Source organism: Girardinichthys multiradiatus, chromosome 5 (genome assembly GCF_021462225.1).
Source record: "Girardinichthys multiradiatus isolate DD_20200921_A chromosome 5, DD_fGirMul_XY1, whole genome shotgun sequence".
In the NCBI taxonomy this organism is placed as follows: domain Eukaryota; kingdom Metazoa; phylum Chordata; class Actinopteri; order Cyprinodontiformes; family Goodeidae; genus Girardinichthys; species Girardinichthys multiradiatus.
Genome location: NC_061798.1, coordinates 27173878 through 27198703, shown reverse-complemented (window position 1 = coordinate 27198703; position 24826 = coordinate 27173878). Strand labels below are relative to the sequence as shown.

Below are 24826 nucleotides of genomic sequence, written 5' to 3'. Positions count from 1 at the left end.
AGATGGAGATGCGAAATATTTTAATGACGACTCCGATAAGAACGCACCTTGTTGTGAGGGCGGAGCTGCTCCATCTTTTGACATCTCCTCACCCTTGATCAGCTGCCTATACAGATTGATGACCTGCGTCAGGCTGTCGTTAGCCTCCAAGATATCCGCTGCAAGGCGCACACATATTAGCTGCTTTATAGCGGCGTTCAAATGCTAGAATTTAGAGCCAAGCTTACCTAGAGCTTCATCATTGTCTTCTGTATCGCTTGCTAATCGGAACAACGTCGGCCTCATCTTTTCACAGCGCTGGTAAAGATCCTGTAATCAAAAACATGCAAACAGCATCTTTAATCAGGGCCACCAGAACATATACTGCACCTCCACACTTAATTAATTAAAAAGCCTTGAATAAATGACCATTTCTCTTTGCACCTTCCTATGGACCCCTCCTATTTTCCCTTCAGGATGTGGTGAAACATCTCTATTGATTTAGCCACAGGAATTGGACAATTAGCCTACTGATAATTAGAGCCACTCTATCAAGATTCCCAGAGCATTTGCAAAAGAAACAGGCCCACAGGATCACAAGTCTTTCACCGAACGTCGCAGTGGGCAGGAGGGGCTTTTCTACACAGTCAGCCTTTGTTTCACGCCAAAAATCTCAACCTTAGTCTCAGAATTGGTTTCTTCTCGACCTCAATCCCAAACAACTGGTTGGCATGTAGATAGCATCTAACAGGGGTTATGGAGACTTGATGACCACAAGATGCCACTCTTTGGTTGAAAGTTTTTAAACAGGCTCACCCTGTTCTTCACTGGTTGTTAGATAAACTCTTGTTCTGCTGCGGCCTTATTTGCCACAGTTCCGGTTGTCTTAAACCTTTAATTAATTGCTCTGACCATAGATACTGGCAACACCTGAAACACTTCCAAGTCATTTTTACTTTTCTTTCCAGTTTTGAAGAGTAATTAAAATAGGCCCCGGTATTAAATCATATTAATACCCAAGGGAAACTGGAAATCATAGAACAATAATCAGAAGTTAACAGCCACTCTGATCAAATAAGAAAAGTTAGTTTGAATTAAAAACTGATTTTAGGGGATTTTTTGGGTTAGGGCTAGTAACAGATGTTGCCATGGTAGCTTTGATAAAAACAATTTCTGATCACTGCATTTTTTTTCTAAGTAGACTCAAATCAAAGGTTGGGTTTTTCCAAATTTCTCAGTGACACTGTGCTTCTGCAATAAAAGATGATTTTATTTTAAGGCTTTTTTTTGCCAGGGATACTACTACATGAAGAGGGCACAATACCAAACTTTCAGAGATCATTTTAACTAAGCTGTGCACACTGTATAATACAATGATGAGGGAATATCTTGAAGTGTAATAAGCAAAAAAAAGATTATATTTTACACTTAGCAGGTTTACAGAATGACAAAGTTTAAAGTCCATACAAGTGGGAGTTTATTTTCACCAAAAGCAACAGCTCCAATGAACTGCATCAGTCCGGGCTTTTCTTCCAAAACTACATGCAAAAACCCACTAAACGGAATAGAGAACAAAAATAAAAAGTAATCTAGAGAAATCACACAGACTAAAGTCTACATCTGCACTGAACCACACCAACCTCTGCTGTCTAGGCTACAGGCTCGTTGGACAGCCAGTAGATGTCACCCTGTGTAGCTGGTTCTGGTCCATGTGAAATGTTAATGCTGCTCTAAGACCATCTGGCTGGCAAAAGATGAGATCCTACGTTAAAGTTTAATTTGTTCATTCTGAACTATTCTGGTGACCTTAAAAAGGAGCAGGAACTGAAGCTTCAGACAGATAAAAAAAAAAAAAAGAAAAAGAAAAAAGGACTCATACGGCAGTAATGAGCTAACGGAGTTTCTACACATTTAAAAGTGCTGATCTATTGTAGTTCCACTGTAAAAAACAAAACCCCGAGGCTGTTAATGAGAGAAAGGTGAGCTTGTTAATGACTAAGCTCTACAAACTTTAATAAGCTCCTGGTTGCTGTGGGAGCAGCTCTCCTTGCTGTAGCCCTCCAGCAGCTGGCTCAGCAGGCTTACGCTCTCCTTCACCTCCTGGATGGCGTTCACTCGCTTGGAAACTTTCTCCACTCGCTTTTGATCCTGGGGAAAAAAAATAAACGAGGGGAAGTCATCTCAGTTGGACTCCAATGACAGGACTGTGGAAATTTTATGGAGGGACTTTAAAATATTTTATTATATTCCTGTATCAACACACTTTTTGCTTTTTTTCCCCCCAGTTATTTTTTTATGAAAAACATTACGTGATTCTATTCTAACCAATTTCTAATGCTGACATCAAATATTAGATCAAAGGTTACGATCATGAAAATGATTGCGATTCAGGTTTTCTGCATGAGTAATAAATAAAAACAAAGGTTAAACTGGACTTTTCATATAAAAATCAAGCTTATAAGCTTCAACCATGCACGTAGATACAGTATACTGCACTTTGTGAACTGAACCACTCACTTCTTGAACCATTTCCTTAATGAGCTTGTTTGCTGCCCTTAAATCATCAGGGTGGGTGCTCTTCAACAAGCGAGACAGCATCTACAATAACAGGAAGAGACAGAAGAGAGGGGGAAAAGAAAGAGGAAGAGGAATGAGTCCTCAGGAGTTCAATTTTCCCATGACCTGATGGATTTTTGTTCCTGTGAGACATGAGCAGATCCATGATGACACACAGCGCCTCTTGATCTCTCGTCACACACCTTGGATTTCTCCTCGTCCTCAAAGATGGCAATTTTGGCTCTGGGGGGAGGCGGTGGGAGTGGCTTGTCACCAGGAAGCACAGGATCTTGCTTTACAATGCCTGGAAACAACAGAAGCATCCATTAGCCTCCCACAAAACGAACTCCTAACAGCACGGCTTCCGTTTAACACTGTGATGATGCTTTAAGAACATCACATTCGTAGCAAATCCAGAATAGAAAACACTAAAGTGGTACCTCACTTCTTCTAGACTAATTATATATATATATAAAATCAGAGGCTTTCATGGCAAAGTACACATTCATTTTTATGTGACTTCACTTTTAACTGGGAAGTCCATTTTTAACATCACACTAGACTCAAATACACATGACCCAGGATGTTAGTCTCGTGTTTGTGCTAAAAGCAGAACTGATTCTATCAACCTACATGCTGGAGACAACTAAATAAGGAGAACCAAAATCGTCATTATCAACTCAGGAAGGGAACTAAAAACGTCCAAACGCTACTCTTTGGTTAATCTACAGAGTAAAACACCACAAATGTAAACAAGCAGCTATCAACATAAAATAAATAATTTCTTCAAGTCATGTTTCTTAATCGGTATAAAAAAAAAAAAAACTCACCCTGTTTTTTCAGCATTTGATAAGCTTCAGCTATCTTCGGCTCGTCGGGGTGCCACACGGTCCAGCTATAAATCATCTCTAAAACCTTTGTCTTCACTGGCTCTGGAGCCCGGGAACCTAAATACTACAAGGAGAGAAAATAGCTCATCAATATTGTAATGTTCCTTTTGGATCTAGGTTGGAGACGGCAAGGTTTCTACACATATTTAATATCCATACTTTTCAACACTCAAGTTTTCACAAATTCTGGTCCTTCTGGACCCATTTTATGATCATACGCATAAAAGTTCACAGCAGATTTTTCTACAGAGGTCAGACACTGAATGAGGTAGCTTGGATGGATGGATGGATGGATGGATGGATGTGCAACCTTTAGACAACGGAACAAGGAAAAAGTCTTAAAATGCAAATATTTTTTCTATGCTCCATTTTCTTTTCATATACTTAACAAAACATATCACAGAAAAATTGTGACCACCCATTGATTAGTCATATCAAAAGAAATGTTCACAATGTCTAGTGTTTTTTTTATTTTTTATTTCTCCCTGGAAAAGAGAGTGATGGAATTCCAGGTAAAAACTAAAAATTAACTTGGTTTATTCATTAAGCTAAAGATATAAACAATAATGTGTTTTCTAACCATGGGGACGAGGTGGGGTACGTCTGAGGTTAAGCAGTTCAAGTTGCAATAAATCATCATCTACCAATGTCTTTTTAGTTTTATTTATAACTTTACAATAATTTTACAGTATCGTCAAGATTTATATTCAATTTTCATAGGTCCAAATAATGTAGAAAGACACACAGGCCTTCATTGGGTGTCCTAATTTTTCTCATGACTGTAAATGAGATTCTATACTTTTCCAGACTGTGTAGGAACATGAGAAGTTGTTTTTTCTGGTTTATAAATTCCCAGAATTTGGACTTGGGTTGGAAAAAGTGACCGTTATAATAATAGCTTTATCATAAATGCCGCATCCATACAGGATCTACTCTTCTAAATACTGGATGATGAAAGACATAGTTTCTGCTTTTTTATTACAGCTAAAAAGAAAAGAAACGATCTCAAGCTTATCAAGTTGCTACCAGACTAGTGTGACGGGCGACTAGGATATTACCTTAGGTGAGACCACCTTGATGAGCTCATTAAGAAAGCGAAACTTTCCCACTTCACCATGAAATCTGTTTCCACAGTTCTTCATACATGTCTCAAGCACCTGGGAAAATCACCAAAGTTTTAATGCCTAGTTTAACTGAAATTGTGGTGCTTTTTGCTTCAACTCTTACCAGTAGCGCTTGCATTGCCTCCCACTCCTGAGGAGACTGGATTTTGTGGGCCAGAAGTCTGGTTGCAAGCTGAGGCCTGATAATAATGAAAATAATAATCATAGCAACAAACCCTACAGTGATTTAAAACATTGATGCAACCCTTTAAATTTAAAATTGGACAAAATGATTCTAACAAAAAAAAAAACAAAAAAACAACTACATTCCAGTTAAATAAACTCCACATACGCACAAAACACTGAGCAAAAACTGTAAAAATTGAGATATTTTTCTTTATTTCGACATAAAATCGTGTAGTGTACGGAGGTTTACATTTTGCTTCCAAGCAGCAATCTTTTTTTCACTCGAGAATACAGTACTGTGAAAAGAACAGTATTTTCCCCCTCAAAGGTTTCTTGTGTTTTTGTCTGACATCAAAAGGTTGCCTAAAAAACCTCAGAAAGCCATTTGAACAGCTTTGGGACCAACAATATGAGCCATTATCCACAAATGGAGAAAACGTGGAAAATGGTTTACCTTCGTAGGTTTACCCAGCCTACAAATTACTCCATAGAGCACACCAGCAACTCCTCCATGAAGTCTCGAACTAACCAAAACAACAACAAGCACCAGGCCTTACTGCAGTAAAGGTTAGTGTTCATGATTCAGCAGTAATAAAACAGACTGGGCAAAAATAGGAGAGTTCAAAGGCCAAAATCAATGCTCATAAAAAACCCTACAAAGGCCTGTCTAACACTAGCCACAAAAAATCCCCAAGACTTTTGGGAAAATATTTGGTGGACCGAGATGTAGAATAGCACATAATTTCGAAAAAGAACATAATACGGGCGTGGCGTGTGAAGTAGCGGTAGATCATGTGACCCATATACGGAGGCTTCAGTTCGAGTCCAGACCCTGGAGACCTGTGCTGCCTGTCTTACCCCTCTCTCCACCCCGCTTCCCGTGTGCTTACTTTAGAAAAATGACAAAAATTAAAGGCCCAAATTTTTTTTAAAGAACATAATTTCTACAGTTAAAACAGGGTGGTGGTAGTGTGATAGTCTGGTTCTGTTTTCTGCTTGAGGGCCTGGACGACTTGCTATAATAAATGGACCCGGGATTCCGTTCACTTCCAGAACATTGTGAAAGAGAATTTATGGATACCAGTTTATGGCCTTAAGCTGAGGTACACTTGGATTATACAGCAGGACAAATGATCCAAAGCACACCACCAAGCAGACCTCTAAGTGGCTCAAAAGGAACAACGGTTTTGGAAAGGTCTAGTCAAAGCCTGGACTTAGAACTAGCCGAGATGCTCTAGCACAACCTTAAATAGGCTGTTGATGCCAATGTAGCTAAATTATTACAATTCTGCAAAGAAGAGTGGGCCAATATTCCTCCACATTAATTTAAGGGATGCATTGCCGGTTTTCGTAAACATTTGATGGTACTTGTTGCCGCCTGCATGGCAGGACTGGTTGGAAGGTTTTAGGGGCTGATTAGTCTTTTACATAGTGTTTTAGATAGCTTTCTCTCTTAATAGATGAAGTCAACATTTCAAAATAGCTTTTTGTATTTACTCTTAGATATTTAAAAAGGGGCAAATACGTTTTCACAGCACTGTTTCTGTCATTTTCATTCATCATCTTACCCATCTGGTTCGGTGTCGAGTTTATCACAAAATCCCTTGATATTGTCCCAGTCTGTTTCCTTATTCACAGGATTGGTGGCCTTATCTGTGTGCGAGAAAACCTCGTTAAATTAAAAATCCTGGACCAGCTTCCTGTGAGCTGGAAGAAACAAGCGTCCATGGATTTTTTTTTAAATTATGTTATGTTTGTAAAGCGTAAAACACCAGCTATCTGGTTTAGCGGATAAAAAAAAAAAAAACATATCAGGAAAATGTGTTTGCAGAAGTTCCTGAAGTTGAGCTGATTGTTCATGAAGGTAGCTTCTGGATCTAGTTAGCATTAACTGAACGCTTACAGGATATTTACATTTATTAGGTTAGTCTGAGTATTTTTTTTTTACCCAAGATTGAAAACGGTGTACACATAACCCAACAACGGAGCAAAAAAAGCTGTCTTTCTTCCATGTCACCAACTGCACTTTGCTGATTTGATATTTTGACAGGGACACCAACTCATTAGCTTGTAGAGATGGGTGTCAGTGACAACCGCAAATAAAAAAAACGAGTTAAAACCTAAGGATCACTGTAAAGCATCGTCTCGGCTGTTAATATGATTCAAAACTTTATCAGGTGGAGCAATTTATGATGACTTACTGATTAGAGACTGAAGGCTGGTCTCATCACAGGGGGCCGCCGCCATCTTTTACCACCTAGCTACTATCGCGTGACTTTTGTAACATCGCGTGGATAGCGGCAGTGGTGCGGTTCAATGGACGTGTAGTAGACGCCGTCGACGTCACCGCCATGTTGTGAGTGGCATTTTTGTTAAAGCGGCGACCTCTTCTTCTTCTGAGATTTAATATGTTTACATCCAGTTTTTACTAGCTTAAGTTTTAGTCCTAGCAATAGTTTATATCAACCTATAAAAAACAATGCACGTGAATGTGTTACGAGCGTGTGTTAATATTTTATTTAATATTATTATTTTTTTATTTAGGAAACTTACACTTTCTTGTTCCTGTTTCAGTTCTATTCATATCAGTTCAGTTTATCTATACAGCTCAAATTCACAACACATGTCACTTAAAGGCATTTTTACAAAATAAACAGATCTAGATCTAATGTATAGAGAATCATATAATTATGATCTCTAGATCCAACAAGTTATTTATTATCAGTAGTAGTCGTCGTAGTAGTAGTAGTACTTCCAACGAGAGTAAGTATAGACATTAAAATGAATGTATATTAGAGAAAGCGTAAAAGGAACATTAGAAAAAACCTCATAAAATGGCGGACGCGCTCAGTGTCGTATAGATACACTCTGGACGCGCTGACGTAACACTTCTACGTCTCTGGGTGTGCAGCGCTCCCAGATGGCTGAGAGAGGAACAACAGACTGCTGCTGAGAAGAAAGCAGCAAAGGTCGCAGGTGTGCTTGCGACAGTTTTAGCTAAACTAGAAAACAGCCAATTTGAAGCATATCACCTGCCTGGGGTTTCAATTTGTATTTTACCGTTTTAAACTCTAGGTTCTGACAAGAGTTTGGAGTAAACCCAGCCTCCATGTGGCAGTTACAGTGATTGTAGCAACATAAAAGGCGGTTTGGTCCACGTCAAGGAGGACATTATCACTTCTGTAGCCTTTGGATGTACCAAAAAGGAAAAGCCTCTTAAGGTGGATTCGTCAATAAGTTTGTTTTTAAGCTTCCTTTATCAGCTCCGGGCATCAGTCAGTGGCTTCACAACAACAGCCTCCAGGTTACATGTAGCCGTTGGCGTTTCGATAGTTTTACACAGGAAATGAACTTCATGCTTTTTGCTTTGTACAGTTAGCTAACTTCTCGCTCGGCTGTGAGCCCAGATGTTTCTAGCGCGACTCGGTGGACGAGTGTGAATGAAACGCCTCGCTTCTGTTCGGGTGTTGCCTGTCTGGTCCTTGGCTGGCTGACGGCTCTCTGCAGCAACACGCCGCTGCTCCTCCTGCGGTTTCCTGTCTGTCTTGACACCGTTCAGCACTAAAAGACACCGATTATTATTTGGCTTCAAAACAGATGCACGCGTGTGCTGAACGGTAGCGCGATGGGATCTCTGAAGGCTCTCCAGGAGTGGTGTCGGAAACAGTGTGAGGACTACAACGACGTGGAAATCAGGGACATGTCCTCGTCCTTTCGGGACGGTTTGGCGTTTTGTGCCATTATACACCGCCACAGACCAGATCTGATGTAAGTAACCATAATCCTTACCATGTAAAGAGCATGTAACCAGTTTGTAGTTTTCTAAACCCCACGGCGTCGTGGGGAATCCTGTTAAAGTTACAACACTGTGAAGAAGTCTTTCAGAAATACAAATAAAAGCTGTACATGGAAATTCACTTCGAGTATAATAAGATCTTTAGGCTATTCTGGTAGACCTAGGAAGGGTTGATATAATGTGAGATTTCTTTATGGTTTTCAATTAAATTCACAGCAAATATAATCTGAAGGCAATTAACAAGAAAAAGGGGTCAAATGAATGCACATGTATGATCAAGTCAAACCAATCATAAAGACAGATTCAAATTCACTTACATACATTCCAGTCTGATCCTATTTATAATACAAAGCAGTCAGATGCCATTTGGTTAAAAAAATGGCATATTAGTGCTATATTTGGTCTTTCTTTGTCCACAATGAACAAAAAGAGCATCTTAACTAACAATTTTCTGTTTATATCTCATCTTTAATTAATCAGCATCCAAAGTGTAGGCATATTTTGTCGTGCAAATCCCACTGATGAATTGTTTGACAGTGTGATAAACACTGTTCCTCTCTGCGGTTCACACCCACATAAGATCATACATCATCTGTGCAATTTGAGTGCTTTATTATAGGGAAGGGTCAGGGATGACTTGCCAGTCCAAACCAGGAACAGGAATTTCTCACCTTGAAGTTTTTTAAAAGCTTTTTCTTAATGTCTCTTTTCCACACATTTTTAAACTACATAAAATAGCCATGACCTGATCATACAAGGATTAACTATTGAATATGGATCTTTTTTTTCCTTATTTAATAATGGCTTTAAAAATAATCAACTCCTATCATATTGGCTCTGTAAAAGCATCAAGTAACACCATGTACTTTGATGCACTTTTTGGGGTATTTGAAGAATTAAGATGAAGGTTGGGCACAGAGGCTTTGATGTGTAGCTCAAAACCGCTACCTTTGCTTAGAAACAAACAGCCCATTTTCTTATTTTTTGTGTTTCATTCGTTGGGAAGAGAAATTGGAGACAGTAGGTTCTAAGTAAACACTGGAAATCAGCATTGACTAAGAAAGGACTGACTGGATGATATTTAAAATAACTGAATAAAGCCGCCTGTAGGTTTTACATTTGAGAAGTGCTACTTTGTACCTTGTTTCAGTGTTTTTTTTAATTAAAATTCGAAGATTATTCTAAGAAACCTGTTAAAAAAGCTGGTAGTTCCACACATAAAATAAAGAATGTTTTAAATCAAAGAAATACTCTAAATACTAAAAATATTTTCTATTTATGTCCTGTCTGTTTATTATTGTACATTCTGACAGAGGCATGTTTTACTCTGAAACTCTTGTGATTATGTTTTTAATAGTGCTTCAGTGAGACACTGACCTTTTACTCTCACACAGGGAACACCAGGAAACCACAAAACACAACATCATCATTGTAATTTGGGTGGTTTGTTATAGGGAAGAGGTTTGAGATGACCGGCCACTGGTTTTGGTGAGGTCAGCAGCAGGAAATATATACTCGTACTCGTCGTCTTCCGCTTTATCCGGGACCGGGTCGCGAGGGCAGCAGACTCAGCAGAGACGCCCAGACGTCCCTCTCTCCAGACACCTCCACCAGTTCCTCCAGGGGGAGCCCAAGGCGTTCCCAGGCCAGCCGAGAGACATAGTCCCCCCAGCGTGTCCTGGGCCGTCCCCTGGGCCTCCTCCCGGTGGGACGTGTCTGGAACACCTCCTGAGGAAAGCGTCCAGGAGGCATCCGGTATAGATACCCGAACCACCTCAACTGGCTCCTCTCAATATGGATGAGCAGTGGCTCTACTCCGAACCCCTCCCGGATGGCCGACCTCCTCACCCTATCTCTAAGGGAGTGCCTGGCCACCCTACGGAGGAAGCTCATTTCAGCCGCTTGTATCCGGGATCTCGTTCTTTCGGTCATGACCCAAAGTTCATGGCCATAGGTGAGGGTAGGAACGTAGACCAACCGGTAAATTGAGAGCTTTGCTTTTCGGCTCAGCTCTCTGTTCACCACAACGGGCCGGCACAACGCCCCCATTACTGCGGCAACCGCACCGATCCGTCTGTCGATCTCCCGCTCCATTCTTCCCTCACTCGTGAACAAGACCCCAAGATACTTAAACTCCTCCACTTGAGGCAGGAACTCCCCTCCAACCTGAAGAAATGAATGACAAATTAATTCATACCAATTCGATTCAGGCATACAGACAAATCCACAATAAGCAAACATGCAGTCCATGTTGATTTATAACTTTTAATACAATACAGTTTATTTCAGTTGATCATAGGATGCCAATTGGTGAGAACTGTTCTAGGGAACTGCAGCCGATTGTATTCATTGACTTTGCAGCCATCTCCTTACCTGAACCCGACTGTTCCAGGACTGTGACCCTTTTTGTGGAACTATTTCAATGTCTCACGGTCTTTTGGTCGTTCATAGAACGATCGTGACAAGGTCGTACGTCTGTGAATCCAATGAGTTATCTGTTTTAGGCTGATTCAGACTGATGAGTACTTCTAGGCGGTTCATTTGTAGCCTTCCAGTTTATGCTTTCACCCCTAACATGTGTAATCAAACCCAACGTCAACGGGGGAACTATAGGAAAACCATGCGCCAGAAAAAAACCAACAAACATTTTAATTAGAGACGCAACGATAAGGCTGATTCCTGTTTTTGTTGAGGTCTGACTTGCTGATTCTGATTTGAGGTAATTCAGATTTTATAATACATGTGCTGCAGTTTTTTAAATGGAGTTGCTTGTTTGGAATCCAATAGAAAATGAAGGAATTGCAGCTTTATCCCACTTACCATATCAAACACCCTTATTTGTATTCAACTTATATAAATGCACAAAGTTTATGCTGTTCGTTGTTGTTTTTATAGGCCAGGAAAACAGACTCTATGTTTAGTTTTGCATTTAATGAATAGAAGATAAATCAGATTTTTTCATTTTTGAACGGACGGTTCATATTTTCAGTTCAATTTGCATAACAATGGTTGTGTGATGAGAACCAAAGTAAAACTGGATTCCATCTAAAACGGAAACACTACCAGCAGGGATTTCACATCAAAACCCCGGTGAGACTCGCTTCTCTTTAAGTTTCAGACTAGAGTGTTTTCTTTTAAAAAAAGTTAAAATCAGATTTTATGTCTTGCTCTAAATTAATTTTTCCGTCCCTAAAACATACCTCTACTTTCAGATATAATTATTCTAATCTGTTGCTGTCCTATTTTTGTGCTGTGGAAAATGTAAACATTGTATTTGCTGTCTCCCCTGCAGTAGCATTAAACGATTCCTCCTCTTTAATATGTGGCAGTAACCGTGCACGGCATACGGCTGAGCTTCTGTCCTTTCTGTGTAGCATAATGCTGCTCTGTTGGTAACGCCTGTGCTGAGCAGCGTTAGGATTTCCTGCTGGAGCGAGTTAACAGTCTCCATTGTTCCGGCTGAATTGTACACAAGCCTTCTGTAAATCATGTGTGTGTGTCCTTCTCCTGGTACTTGGCACTGGAGAACATCTGGTGGGCTCATTTTGAGATAGTTAGCATCTTGCTTCTTTTCAGAGTGCAAACTAGACTCTGCCTGAATATAACAGAGTAAATATTGTCTTATTAAATCCCTGACAAGCCAGTTGAGCAGAATATAAGTACATATGGAACCCAGGTGAAGGGCCTGAAGGCCAAGAATTCATGAATCCTAAATAGTATTTTTTTCTTGTTTGTCCCTGAATGTCTCGCTGTTGAACTTTCTAATTTACTGATCCGGATAGACAGCCCCATTAGTCCTCTCTGCCTGTCAGACTGGATTTACCATCAATGTGGATCCAGGCCGTTGTTGCCCTGTGTTGTACTCTGTATTTCAACCGGCCATTTTCATCCAAATAAGGTGGCAGTGATGCGAGAGAGAGTTGTCATCATAATTCCTGTGGTCAAGGCCAACCGTTACTACTGCAGGGGGAGTAGATATGGGTACAGCCAAGTCACTTAACCCAGATGTTGACACATTACAACCTCAGACATAAATGTATTTTATTGGGATTTTATGTAATAGACCATGGAAGAGGAGGGGTACATGGTTTTCAAATGTTTAATAATTACAGAATTGAAAGGTGTGGCTTCATTGCATTGAGCCCTCTGTCGGACCACCATTCAATACAATTAGCTGCAAGGATAAGTGTCACACATGCAGTTTCTGCATGACAATAGTATATTTGGCTTGTCAGTTGGACTTTCGCTGCCTTCGATGCTCACACATAATGTACATTTTAGTGGCTGAAATGCTGAGAAGGGTGCTTTGTCCATCCATCCGTGCTACGGAAAAACAATCCCTACAGCATGATGCTGTCTCCACAGTGTTTCCCCTTTTTGGTTGTTTGTTCAGGGTGATGTGCAGTCCTAGCGTGCGTTCACACCGAACACGAATGATGCAACAGGAGCAACAATTTATATGTTAACCCTATGTAAAGGAGCGTTCAGGAGTAAAGTGAGGCGAAGGACAAAGGATGCTCCCGGTGAACGGTGTGATTAAGGGGAATAGAGCAAAGCCAAACCTGCAATGGACGCGCAGCGAATTTAGCTGGAGTTGAAAAATCTGAGCTCTTCTGTTAATTCGCATAATGTCTATAGCCCTGTTTTCAGCACAACAGTTGTCATACAAGTATGAAACTCACAGCAGATGCTCAGGGTACATACAGTGCCTTGCGAAAGTACTCGGCCCCCTTGAACTGGTCAACCTCTTGCCACATTTCAGGCTTCAAACATGAAGATTTAAAATTCAAATTTTTTGTGAAGAACCAACAAGTGGGACACAATTGTGAAGTGGAATAAAATGTATGTGTCAAACCTTTTTAACAAACAAAAAACTGAAAAGTGGGGCGTGCAATATTATTCGGCCCCCTTACATTAATACTTTGTAGCGCCACCCTTTGCTGCAATTACAGCTGCAAGTCTTGGGGTTTGTCTCTATCAGTTTTGCACATCAAGAGACTGAAATTCTTGCCCATTCTTCCTTGCAAAACAGCTGGAGCTCAGTGAAGTTGGATGGAGAGCGTTTGTGAACATCAGTCTTCAGCTCTTTCCACAGATTCTTGATTGGATTCAGGTCTGGACTTTGACTTGGCCATTCCAACACCTGGATACGTTTATTTGTGAACCATTCCATTGTAGATTTGGCTTCATGTTTTGGATCATTGTCTTGTTGGAAGATAAATCTCCATCCCAGTCTCAGGTCTCTTGCAGACTCCAACAGGTTTTCTTCCAGAATGGTCCTGTATTTGGCCCCATCCATCTTCCCATCAATTTTGACCATCTTCCCTGCTGACAAAAAGCAGGCCCAAACCATGATACTGCCACCACCATGTTTGACAGTGGGGATGATGTGTTCAGGGTGATGAGCTGTGTTGCTTTTACACCAAACATATCGTTTTGCATTGTGGCCAAACAGTTCAATTTTGGTTTCATTTGACCAGAGCACCTTCTTCCACATGTTTGGTGTGTCTCCCAGGTGGCTTGTGGCAAACTTTAAACAAGACTTTTTATGGATGTCTTTGAGAAATGGCTTTCTTCTTACCACTCTTCCATAAAGGCCAGATTTGTTCAGTGTACGACTGATTGTTGTCCTATGGACAGACTCTCCCACCTCAGCTGTAGATCTCTGCAGTTCATCCAGAGTGATCATGGGCCTCTTTGCTGCATCTCTGATCAGTCTTCTTGTTCGGGATGAGAGTTTAGAGGGACGGCCGGGTCTTGGTAGATTTGCAGTGGTCTGATACTCCTTCCATTTCAATATGGTTGCTTGCACAGTGCTCCATGGGATGTTTAAAGCTTGGGAAATCTTTTTGTATCCAAATCCGGCTTTAAACTTCTCCACAACAGTATCTCGGACCTGCCTGGTGTGTTCCCTGGTCTTCATGATGCTCTCTGCGCTTTGAACAGAACCCTGAGACTATCACAGAGCAGGTGCATTTATACGGAGACTTGATTACACACAGGTGGATTCTATTCATCATCATCAGTCATTTGGGACAACATTGGATCATTCAGAGATCCTCACTGAACTTCTGGAGTGAGTTTGCTGCACTGAAAGTAAAGGGGCCGAATAATATTGCACGCCCCACTTTTCAGTATTTTATATGTTGAAAAAGTTTGACACATCCAATAAATTTCATTCCATTTCACGATTGTGTCCCACTTGTTGTTGATTCTTCACAAAAAACAAGAATTTTATATTTTTATGTTTGAAGCCCGAAATGTGGCAAGAGGTTGAAAAGTTCAAGGGGGCCGAATACTTTCGCAATGCACTGTAAATGTTCATGAAGGAAATTATATTTTATTCATAAGTATTTAATTTTTAGATGCATATGTTTGCAAGCCTGATTTCTAAGTCACCGATCAGACGTTATTACATAATTTAATACGCTACCATGCTATATTCTGTTGTCATATCAGCTCTTGCCTGGTGTATTTTGCTGGTCCTCGTCCATATGTTTAGGCACAAAATTATTTATTATATTTACAAGATGTGGACAGTACAATTTGGCTGTTCATCTATTGAGCTGAGATTTATTTACTCACCGAAGGTAGGTAGGTGGTGGTACTCTCGAAACTGGTTCTGTTTCTGGTGAACCCAGGGACATCGAAGCCGGCGGTGTTGTTCGGCTTTCCATAAATAAAGCACAGTGACTCGCTCCAAGCAGCAGATAGAAGCTCCTCCTTTTTGATGACGCTGTGTAGGGAGTGGAGCATTGTCACCTGTTGGCCACACGAATTGCTGGCGAAATGTCAGGCGAGCGACAGCATACGAATGAGGCGAAAAATTGTGGTCAGTCTGATCGCACCTTCAGTTTTCTGCCACACAAAGCATTTTGCATGCAGCCCGAAACAATCACCTGACCAGGGCACCATCCCCCACATATTTGCTGTACTCCTACATTGCTTCAATGATACTTTTCTTGCTGCCACTCTTCCATAAAGACCAGATTTGCAGAGTACACAACTCATAGTTGTCCCATACACAAATATTCCTTTCTGAGCTGTGGATTTTTGCTGCTCGTCCAGAGTTACCATGGACCTCTTGGCAGAGGATTAATGCTGTCCTTGACTGCCTTTCAAATTTTGATGCTTCGCTACTCTGACGCAGCTGCATTGATGGCTGAATCATCTCCTCAGTGTGTCAAGTTCTGCATTTGGGTTGTTGTTGAACATCTGAAACATGCAGCACACCAGCTGTTTTCAGACTGGAGTCTGACACCCCTGGCTTAATATGTGCCTTACTGTAGAAGCTGGAGTCTCGGTGGCTGCTGACACTAAGTCTTGCTGCAGATCTTTTACCGTCAGTCGAAGAGTTTTGACCATCTGCCTCCTCAGGATTTAGTGGCAGCCACTATTGACTTCCTCCTCCTGCCACTTCGAAGTGTGTAGGCACTAATCCTTTAACTTGAAACCTGTGAACTTTGTTCCCAGCTGTATCTCTAGGAGCATTCAGGGCCTTTGTTGTTTTTTATCCTTTTCCTTCATTGTGCAAGGCAGAGAGCTCGTCTCTTAGGTTTTTGTGGACTGTTTTCTTTGACTTGACTTGTGAAGAATATTCAGGGTGTTGATTTAGATTTATAGACTGCTACAAATATTAAGAATAGTGTGTATATATTGTTGAATTTAAATAAAATGCTTGTAATATCAGTTTTATTTGACGTTTTAAACTGTTCTAGTCTCTTTTGTTTATTGTAAAACCCCAAGAAATTTTGAATTTTACCAATAAATCTACTCTGCAGTAATTTAAGGTGCAACTAGATGCCACTTAAATGTCTTATTTCTTCCATCATAACTTTAACAGATTTACTGCCACAGCCAGGTTTTCATCATGAGGCTTTTAAACGCCCAGTAAAAGACACACTGTTCCTCAGCATTACTCACTCCAAAAATAAACCCCAGTGTGAGGCTGTCGCAGGGGATTAGGACTGCAGTCGCATGCCTCGCCTCATCCTATATGTCTGTGTCAGCAGGGCTTGTGTGAGGATCTGGAAGATGAACCCTGGCCAACGGTTTCAGGGAGTGTTTTGGGTCGCTCCTAATGCATTTTGCCTTGTTAGATGAGTTTAACACAATCTTGATATTGGAACTGCTGTGTGTTTGCGGCCATTGGAACTAGATTAGAGAGAACAGAGGTCACTTTGTGAGCCTCCAACACACAGCTCATTCAAGGGATTTTGCCTTGAAAGAACCACAGGGTTTCCACAAGCTTTTACCGAGGTTAGGGGTTTTTATTTTTCACATGTTTTTTGTTGTTTTATGCTTCATTATATGTTTGCATCCACACACACACAGTTATTCCCGAGCTGCTCAGATGTTTTCCAGTTTTACTGCAGGAAGTTTGCTGGCAGGAGCTCGGCTGTACTTGTATGTTCCAAACACTTCAGAGCTGAGCCTTGTAATTATGAGCCCCACTCTAGTTTGCCGCTGCTGTTTCTTTCCTTTTGTTCTGGCAGTTTATCAGCCTCATAAGGGCATGTATGTGGAGATTGGGCATTCTCAGTTGTGGTATGTGTGAAGCAGGCCAGCTCTCCCATTACTGTACGTCTAGCTGTCCTGCCAAAGATAGAAAGATGATGAGTAAGACCTTTTCAGCAGGCTAAATACAATACTGTCCTGTTTAGGGATGACTTTGAAATTCTTCCTTCATTTTGTGTCCCATGTCTGTTTCCTTTGGGCACAAAAAAGCCTGGATGGGTGAATAATTGGCAGCAACAATCGATCTGATCAATTTCTATTTGTCGTTCAAAGTCGTTAAAGTTTTAAAAACGTTTAACAGCAATAAAACGTTTTCTTCCTTGTCCCATTTTATGCAAATTGTTAGATTTACAGTGCATGAAAAATAGCTTCACCTTGTAAAAGTTTTACCGAGATTTCAATACCAGGGAATGAAAGAAAAGAAATCAAATAGTAGTGGTTGTATTAAAATTCTGTGCAAAATACACAATATTACGCAATTTATATTAACACCACCAAAATTATGCAAAAAAATCTCAAGGGACTCAGGAAGGTTACAACTTGTAAGATTTATAAAATGAGCTGAGTCTATAAGTGCAGTGGTTGCATGTTAATTCGTGTCCTTTTTTTATTTCAGAGACTTTGATTCACTGTCTAAAGAAAATATCTACGAGAACAACCAACTGGTGAGTCACATAAAGTTTGCTCTCATGATGCCACTTTTCGTGGAACAACTTGCTGTTAGATGAAGCAATGTATTAGCTCATTTCTAACTAGCTGACTTTTAGGTGTTGTGGCTGTTAACTGCCTGTCCCTTTGAGTGCATGCAGTCATGGATGGGCGTGACTTTGATTTATTGAACAGCCTATGTACGGTGAATGTTACTTAATCCTGGTGGAGTCTGACTAAGGCTCAGAGTGTGAGGGAGAAAGGTGGTGCATTCAGTGTCAGAACACAGCCCATTCCTCACACAAGCCTGTAGAGGAGTTATGAAGGGAGGGTTACGTGTGCAAAAGAGCACATTTTGTGACCTGTTTAGTCTTCAACTTTCCAACTGTTTTTAAATGAGTTACAGAGAGACAAAAAATGAGCGTGTACCCTGCCTGGAGACTCTAGAACTCTCAGTAGTTCTTTCTGTATAGAAATTATTATTACTTATTCAACCAAGAAATGTTATTCTCATATGAAATCAGTAACAATTTATCTGTTTGAGGTGTTTGAGGTTGAAAGGCCTCCTTGCTATCACCCTAATCCTGAATTCCCTCAACAAGTTGGATAAAAGTTGCTATTCTTTCTGGTTTTGGCCTTAAATGTAAGCACATCGGCTCATGTGACACAGACAGGCTGCAGCAGCCAATATATTCTCTTTCACTGGGAGAATGAATTTAAAGGTTTTGAATCACTTATATTGCGAGGGAAAAAACTAATAAATAGGCACGGCCTATAAATATAGTTTTGCAAGCTATGCAGGCAGAGATTTTTAAAATGGCTGTGTAAAAAGGTGAGCTTACAGCCAGCTAGCTAACAGTGTGGCCACTTAAAATCACAGATTACCAACAACAGTTATTAGTAGTTGAGTTTAGTTAGGGACTCTGTTATCAATCATTTAAAAAATTACAAACAAATCCCTAGATTGAGGTGTTTTATTGAGGAAAAATGCATTTCATAATATCACATAATGAGATCCTTTTTTGAAAAGTTTAGCCACTGACCAAACGATCTCCTTGTTATGCCTACTGCTTCATGGTATGGGCCCCTGGCATCTGCTGTCAGATGATTTCCAGTCTCTTCCCTTTCGCTTTGATTGCTTTGCCGCAGGCATTTGAGGTGGCGGAGACGGAGCTGGGAATTCCAGCCCTGCTGGACGCAGAAGACATGGTGTCCATGAAAGTCCCTGACCGGCTGAGCATCATCACATATGTGTCTCAGTACTACAACTTTTTTAAGTCACAGGGTGGGTTCTTCTCATTCTCCTAGGTCTGCCATGAAATGGATATTTTTAAACCTGTTATCTTAAAAGCTGATACAGACTTCTTTGCATTGTCTACCTCAGCAAACCCCCCTTCTATGAAGAGGCTTAGTACAGTCAGTCATAATGAACCAGCCCAGAAAAGGCCACCGACTCATTTAGAAGACAAAGGGGTTGAGCCTGAGGTAAGTGCATGATGTGGCATGTGGAAAACGCATTAAAATGAATTAATGTCTGTGAACTTGTTGCCTTTTTAACCCTGGAATGTTGGAATTTGGTCTCCATGAATAACATCCCTTAGAACTTCATGATAGCAATAAGTATGTTTTAGTAAAATTCTCTAAAATTCTGTAAAGATATAAATGTGTATCTGAAGACGTATTCAAAGCATTTTGAACTGTTTGGTATTAATTGTAAAGCCAACACTGCACCAATCCTCACTGGGGGCCTTCCTGTGTGGGCATTGTGTTATCTCAGGATTGTGGGTAAACATAGCTTCTGTATCCTCTCTTTCTTTTTTCTCGCATGGCTCCAACTTCTTTTCTCCGTCCCATTCTGGCCTCACTACCCTCTCACTCCCTCCTCATGTCTGTAGAGGGACATTCATTCCTCTTCCTGTTCTTCATCCTCACATCTGGTCCTCCCTTCACTCTCTGGTCCTGAGGCTAGGCAGTAGTGTGGGGGTGGGGGCTGGGTTAGTAAGTAAAGGGAAACTTTTAGGTCAGTGTTTTCTAATCACATTTTTTACATAAAAGACTAACAGTGGGATTATCCTAACAGCCTGTGTGGCAGGATTTGCATTGCATTGCCTTTTAACCCCTTTACATAACATGTAACACTGCCTAACTGCCTAAAAATATTATAACAAACCTAAATGTAATTCAAAGCAAAAAATATTTATAGGCTAATCTTTTTTTTTTTTTACCTAATAATTACTCCAGCTCCGTTTTGCTTTAACTAAATGCTGTTTTAAGCTGTGCAGACATGAACCAGTGAGCTGTAGATGCAGCCAGATAACAGAATGAATAATCCACATCCTCAAATCCTGACTCCATGTATGATCTTCCCCTCCTTCATTGCTCTCCATCTTTCCCCTTCCCCTGATGTCTTCTCCTTGTCCCCCCTTCCTGCAAACAACGTCCTGGTTCTGTTGTGCCGTTTGGTACTGCCTGCGCAGACGGGCGTAGAGGTGATCGCGGCGGTGAAGCGCAGCTCGCTGAGTAGCACTTGTGCTGCTTGCCAGAAACACGTTCACCTGGTGCAGAGGTTTCTCATCGATGGCAAACTTTACCATCGGAACTGTTTCAGGTGAGTACTGAAATGATGGCTGCTAAACATCAGGGGAGTCAAACATATTTTTGGCCCTTTAGTGGAAAATAAACTCTTAAACTGAGGAGACATCTGTTTCTATTGATTACTGAAGCTAATATTTAAAAGAAATCTGCTACGTTGCTGTCACAAACGTTTTGTTCCAGTCCTGGATGGAAATGCTAAACTTATATGTTTGGGATATGAATATTTTGTAGCATGTATTGAAATGATGATAAAAGTGGCATAAAAATAGCAAAGTCTCACAAAACCAAATACTGCTCAGAAAATATAGTATCAGAGAGGCTACAATAGTACACCATTTATCTTTAGCAGTGCGACTGTGCTGCTAAACAGCACACTATTATTGCATTCAGTGCTATTTTCAAAGATAAACAAGAAGCAATTACTGTTATGTAAAAACCTGTGGAAATTCGTTTCACCATCTAAAAAATAACATCAGTTCCAATCTGTTATTATCACAGGAAAACAAATTCTTCTCACAATATATTTTTTCTCTGTTAAAGGTATCCATAAACAGTGGTATAATGGCCTGTTCATATTTAGGATCATAGTAGGTTGAATATGCAGGAAGTTGTAATATGAGTTTACGAAAGCAATCAGCCACTACATTTATAGATTCTAGCATATTCCACTGGATATTTAAGACATTCATAAATATAATTTATAAAAGTTTGTCATAGGTAGGAGGTGTGCATCATTTGTCACCCAGCAGTGCGAATAATATCTGTCAGGTGTGGTTTGCACAGTATTTCAAACAGCATCAGAGCAGTGGACGCCTGCTTCAACATTATGAGTTGTTTGAATGCTTTGTGTTTATTTATTTATTTTTTTGTGTAATTATGTCCTACGGCTTTTCGGTTGAGAGCTCTTTGCCTCTGTAGGAAAATCTTTAAGTTGATGTTATTTTTCTTCTCTTAGGTGCACAGAGTGTCGCAGCACCCTGCTTCCTGGATCCTACAAAGGAAATGACTCCGGGGCATTGGTTTGTACACACCATCTTTCAAGGCACCCTCCAGCCAATCAGAACGGTCGTCCAGATCTCAGTAAAAAACCAGAGGAAGTTCAGTCTGCTAGGACCGGTCGCAGCGCAGATCTTCACCCTGTTCTTTATGAGAGGGATGACGCGAAGACCCCTTCTCCAGTATGCTCAGAAAATACCGACACACCAGCTAATGACTCTGTCACAGCCACTGCTGCAATTACAAGTAAGGAAGAGTCTTTGGAGGAGGAAAAAGAGGAAGAATCACGTCCTTCCTCTCCTCCTAATCCATTTGATGAGAGTGATGAAGAGAAAGATGAGGGGGAAAAAGGGGAAGAAACACAAACTAATGAAACATCAAATGGGGATCTTCCACCTACCTCTGATGGTAATGCTGTTGAAGCCGGTCGACCTGTGCCTGCACCCAGAAGGGTGTCGGAGGCCACCCCTCCACCTCGCCCAGCCCCTCGAGTTCGGCCACCCTGCACCACAAACAGCTCCCCAGCTGGTAAGTTCCTTCACCAGGACATGAATTTCCTCAAATAGATACGCAAACATTTGTTGGGATACATTTCTTTTGAAACTACAGGTGAACATCTGAAGCCTCCAACTCCCCCCAAACCCAGAGAAAGATCACAGTCTCCTGGAAGGTAGGCAGGCTTTCTGTCAGCTACCACTTCTCCTGGGCATCGGCACCATGTCATGTTCCTAAATCATGTCATTAGCAATTCTTTGTCCCAGTTCTGAAATACATTTTGTCAAAGCATGAAGCATCACTGTTTGCACCGTTTTGGTGCCTTGCAAAAGTATTCATGCCCATAAAACTGTTAGGTATTTATGTCAGGTTACAACCACAAACAGCAAGGTGAACCTATGCCCGAATTTTAAGTTTTCTGGGGCCTCTAAAAAAACGTTTTCTCAGGTTCCGGGCTCTAAATTTAACTCAATCTATCTTCCCGTTGACTCTGACCACCTTCCCTGCTCCTGCTGAAGAAAAGAAGAAAAGCACACCCACAGCATTTTACTGCCACCACCATGTTTAACCATGGGGAAGTTGTATCCAGGGTGATGCACAGAGTTAGTTTTCCACCACACACAGCATGTCGCTGGTTTGAGCAGCTTCTTCCATATGTTTGCTGTTTCTGTTCATGGCTCGTGGCAAACTGTAAACAGGATTTCATTTGGCTTTCTTCTTGCCATTTTTCCATTAAGGGTATATTTGACAACCACACAATTTTATTTAAGATTATCAGTGGAAAGGGGGCTAAATACAAACAGACCACATCAGTTTTTAATTTGTCCTTCCACTTTACATTTATGCACTAATATATTTGGGTGCATCTTGGTTTGTGGTTGTTACGTGACAATGTAAAAAATATTCAAGTGGTATTAATACTTTTTGAAGGTACTCTGTATGTCTATTTGGGTGTATTTTGTGGTTTTCCTCTGTGTGACCCCTCCATCACTATCTGTTTCTCATGCATGGTTCAGTGGCACCCATAAACATAAAGACCCACCTTGGCTTGCCCTGGTCCAATCAGAAACTAAGAGGAAGAAAGCCCCTCCCCCACCCCCTCCTGGAATGGCAACACCTCCAAACACAGGCTCTCTGTCTTCTCTGCAAGCGGAGGGCTTTGGACCCAGTACGCCCCCTCAGCCCTCCAACCCATTTGAGGATGAGGACGATGAAGTAAACGAAGAAGAGGAAAGTGAGGAAAGAGGGACAGTTCCACCCACAGTGGCGGGCACCCACCCATGGTACAGCATCACTCAGACATCTGATGCAGCAGGTTCAGACGTCACGCCCACTAAAGGAAGTTCATCCCGTTCTGCCAGTCCAGGGAGCGCTAAGAGCAAGAAAAGGCCTGCACCTCGTGTTCCGCCCCAGCTGCCTGCTGGTAACCAAGGTTGGTTTGATCACAGCGGAAAACACAGTCTAGCTGGATATTTATCCTTTAACTAAAAACAAATTGACTCATGGCAGCACACCCATTCCAGCTTTACATCGTTTTTTTGTCCCCAAAACTGTTTTGGTTTTAGCATTTGTAGTTGTTGTGTTTCAATCTAGTTCTGAACTCTCGCCTTTTTGTTTTTGTTGACAGCAACAGCTATTTTGTCTAGAGCAGGCTGCCCAAGTCCGCTCCTCTAGATCTACTATCCTGCAATTTGGGTTACATTCAAACTGCAGTCAAATGCGGCCCAAATCCGACTTTTTCATGGCAGTACGATCTTTTCACCTCCAAAATAATCAGAATTGTGTCTCTCACTAATGTGTTACTGAATCACACACACATCTAGTGGTTTTCAGCAGTAGCAGTCACTGCTCCACTGCTCTGATGTTTATAGTTGTGCTCTTTTTTTCTTTGTCTTGTTATGAAGTGGTCATAATATTGTCGACTCCCATCGCTAAACAACTAACGCTGGCATTCATTAGCACCTGTGTTAACGATGTCTAAAGTCTCCTTCTTCGCACGCGGGTTGCTTTCGGGCCGTGAACCGTCGAGACTGAAGTCTGATGGCCGTCGCGTTTGAGTAAGTTTTAACGACCCCGCAGACAAAAAGCAGATTTCAGCAAAAAAAAAAAAAAAAATGAATTGAGCATCAAGTGTGAACGTAGCCTCGGTGCACCCCTTCTCCAACACACCTGAATAAAATGGCTGAAGTCCCTCATCAGCATTCAGCCACTGAGCTCCACAGAGGCCCGGTAACGAGCCATTCATTTGGTTCATGTGTGCTGGAACTAAAAGCTGCAGGGCAGTAGATCTCAAGGACTGAAGTTGGAGACAGCTGTGCTGCAGGCTGTTTAAAATATTGCATCATAGTAGTTTTGCCTTTAACAAATATGAATAAACTTTATACATATAACTTCATATAGATGTGAAACTTTTAGAGAATGCATACTTGATGGGATGAGGGAAGAAAGGAGGTGGGGGGAGTTGATGCCTGTCTCCAGCAGTCTGATTTTTGAAAAGCTAAACCAAAAGAACAAAAAAAGCCTATTTTCATACAAAGACCATCTAAAGACAGTGTAGTATAAATAGATATTAACTTTAACCTTTTTTTCTTTTGTTTCCATTTTATCCTCTCCTTGCTTCTTTAATTTCTGTTTCATTTATGCTTTCTTGCCTTTGTATTTTTTTTATTTTATTTTTTTACAAAACTACTGTCTTCAGCTCTCTCTCACTCGCAGCCCTCCTCCTGTTCTCCCTCTCCAGCTCTCAGCATTGAGAGTTTGTCCTCTGCCTCCGACCACAGCTCCTCCCAGCTCCCACTGGGTGCCAGTGCCAGCAGCGAGCAGGAGCAGAGCTTCACCAAGAGCATCTCTGAGCCTTCCATCTGCTCACCCAGCGATAACCCATCTTCCTCATCCTCAACAGATCTCCTAAACTATACCTCCCAAAGCTCTTGCCCCTCTTCTATGCCTTCAAATGCCAGCTCTGCTCCAGCCACTCCACAGACCAGCCGCAACACAGGAGCCAAACCACCACGACCAGCCACCACGACCAGCCCTCTAGCCACACAGTCACACAACAAAGTAAT

At 41.2% G+C, this 24826-nt stretch overlaps 2 protein-coding genes across 4 annotated transcripts in view; one reads left to right on the top strand and one right to left on the bottom strand.

The window, feature by feature from the left end:
• The window catches only part of LOC124869178 (ADP-ribosylation factor-binding protein GGA1-like), a 19554-nt gene extending 4272 nt beyond the window's left edge, over positions 1 to 15282 (bottom strand). Inside the window, exons 1-10 of one of the 2 annotated variants that reach the window (XM_047366944.1) lie at positions 15096 to 15282; positions 6283 to 6367; positions 4653 to 4728; positions 4484 to 4582; positions 3366 to 3489; positions 2739 to 2839; positions 2497 to 2577; positions 1990 to 2127; positions 228 to 309; positions 48 to 158 (exon numbers count right to left, since the gene is read on the bottom strand). In XM_047366944.1, the coding sequence (XP_047222900.1) occupies positions 48 to 158; positions 228 to 309; positions 1990 to 2127; positions 2497 to 2577; positions 2739 to 2839; positions 3366 to 3489; positions 4484 to 4582; positions 4653 to 4667 (751 nt within the window). In that variant the 5' untranslated portion in view covers positions 4668 to 4728; positions 6283 to 6367; positions 15096 to 15282. Of the gene's footprint in view, positions 1 to 47; positions 159 to 227; positions 310 to 1989; positions 2128 to 2496; positions 2578 to 2738; positions 2840 to 3365; positions 3490 to 4483; positions 4583 to 4652; positions 4729 to 6282; positions 6368 to 6915; positions 7045 to 15095 lie in introns of those variants that run through there. The other variant, XM_047366943.1, reaches the window with a different exon arrangement.
• Positions 7324 to 24826, top strand: part of micall1a (MICAL-like 1a) — a 24812-nt gene continuing 7309 nt past the window's right edge. The window contains exons 1-9 of one of the 2 annotated variants that reach the window (XM_047366942.1): positions 7324 to 8482; positions 17644 to 17692; positions 18825 to 18960; positions 19060 to 19160; positions 20153 to 20283; positions 21226 to 21794; positions 21876 to 21936; positions 22778 to 23193; positions 24502 to 24821. In XM_047366942.1, coding sequence (XP_047222898.1) covers positions 8340 to 8482; positions 17644 to 17692; positions 18825 to 18960; positions 19060 to 19160; positions 20153 to 20283; positions 21226 to 21794; positions 21876 to 21936; positions 22778 to 23193; positions 24502 to 24821 — 1926 coding nt within the window. In that variant the 5' untranslated portion in view covers positions 7324 to 8339. Of the gene's footprint in view, positions 8483 to 17643; positions 17693 to 18824; positions 18961 to 19059; positions 19161 to 20152; positions 20284 to 21225; positions 21795 to 21875; positions 21937 to 22777; positions 23194 to 24459; positions 24822 to 24826 lie in introns of both variants that reach the window. The other variant, XM_047366941.1, reaches the window with a different exon arrangement.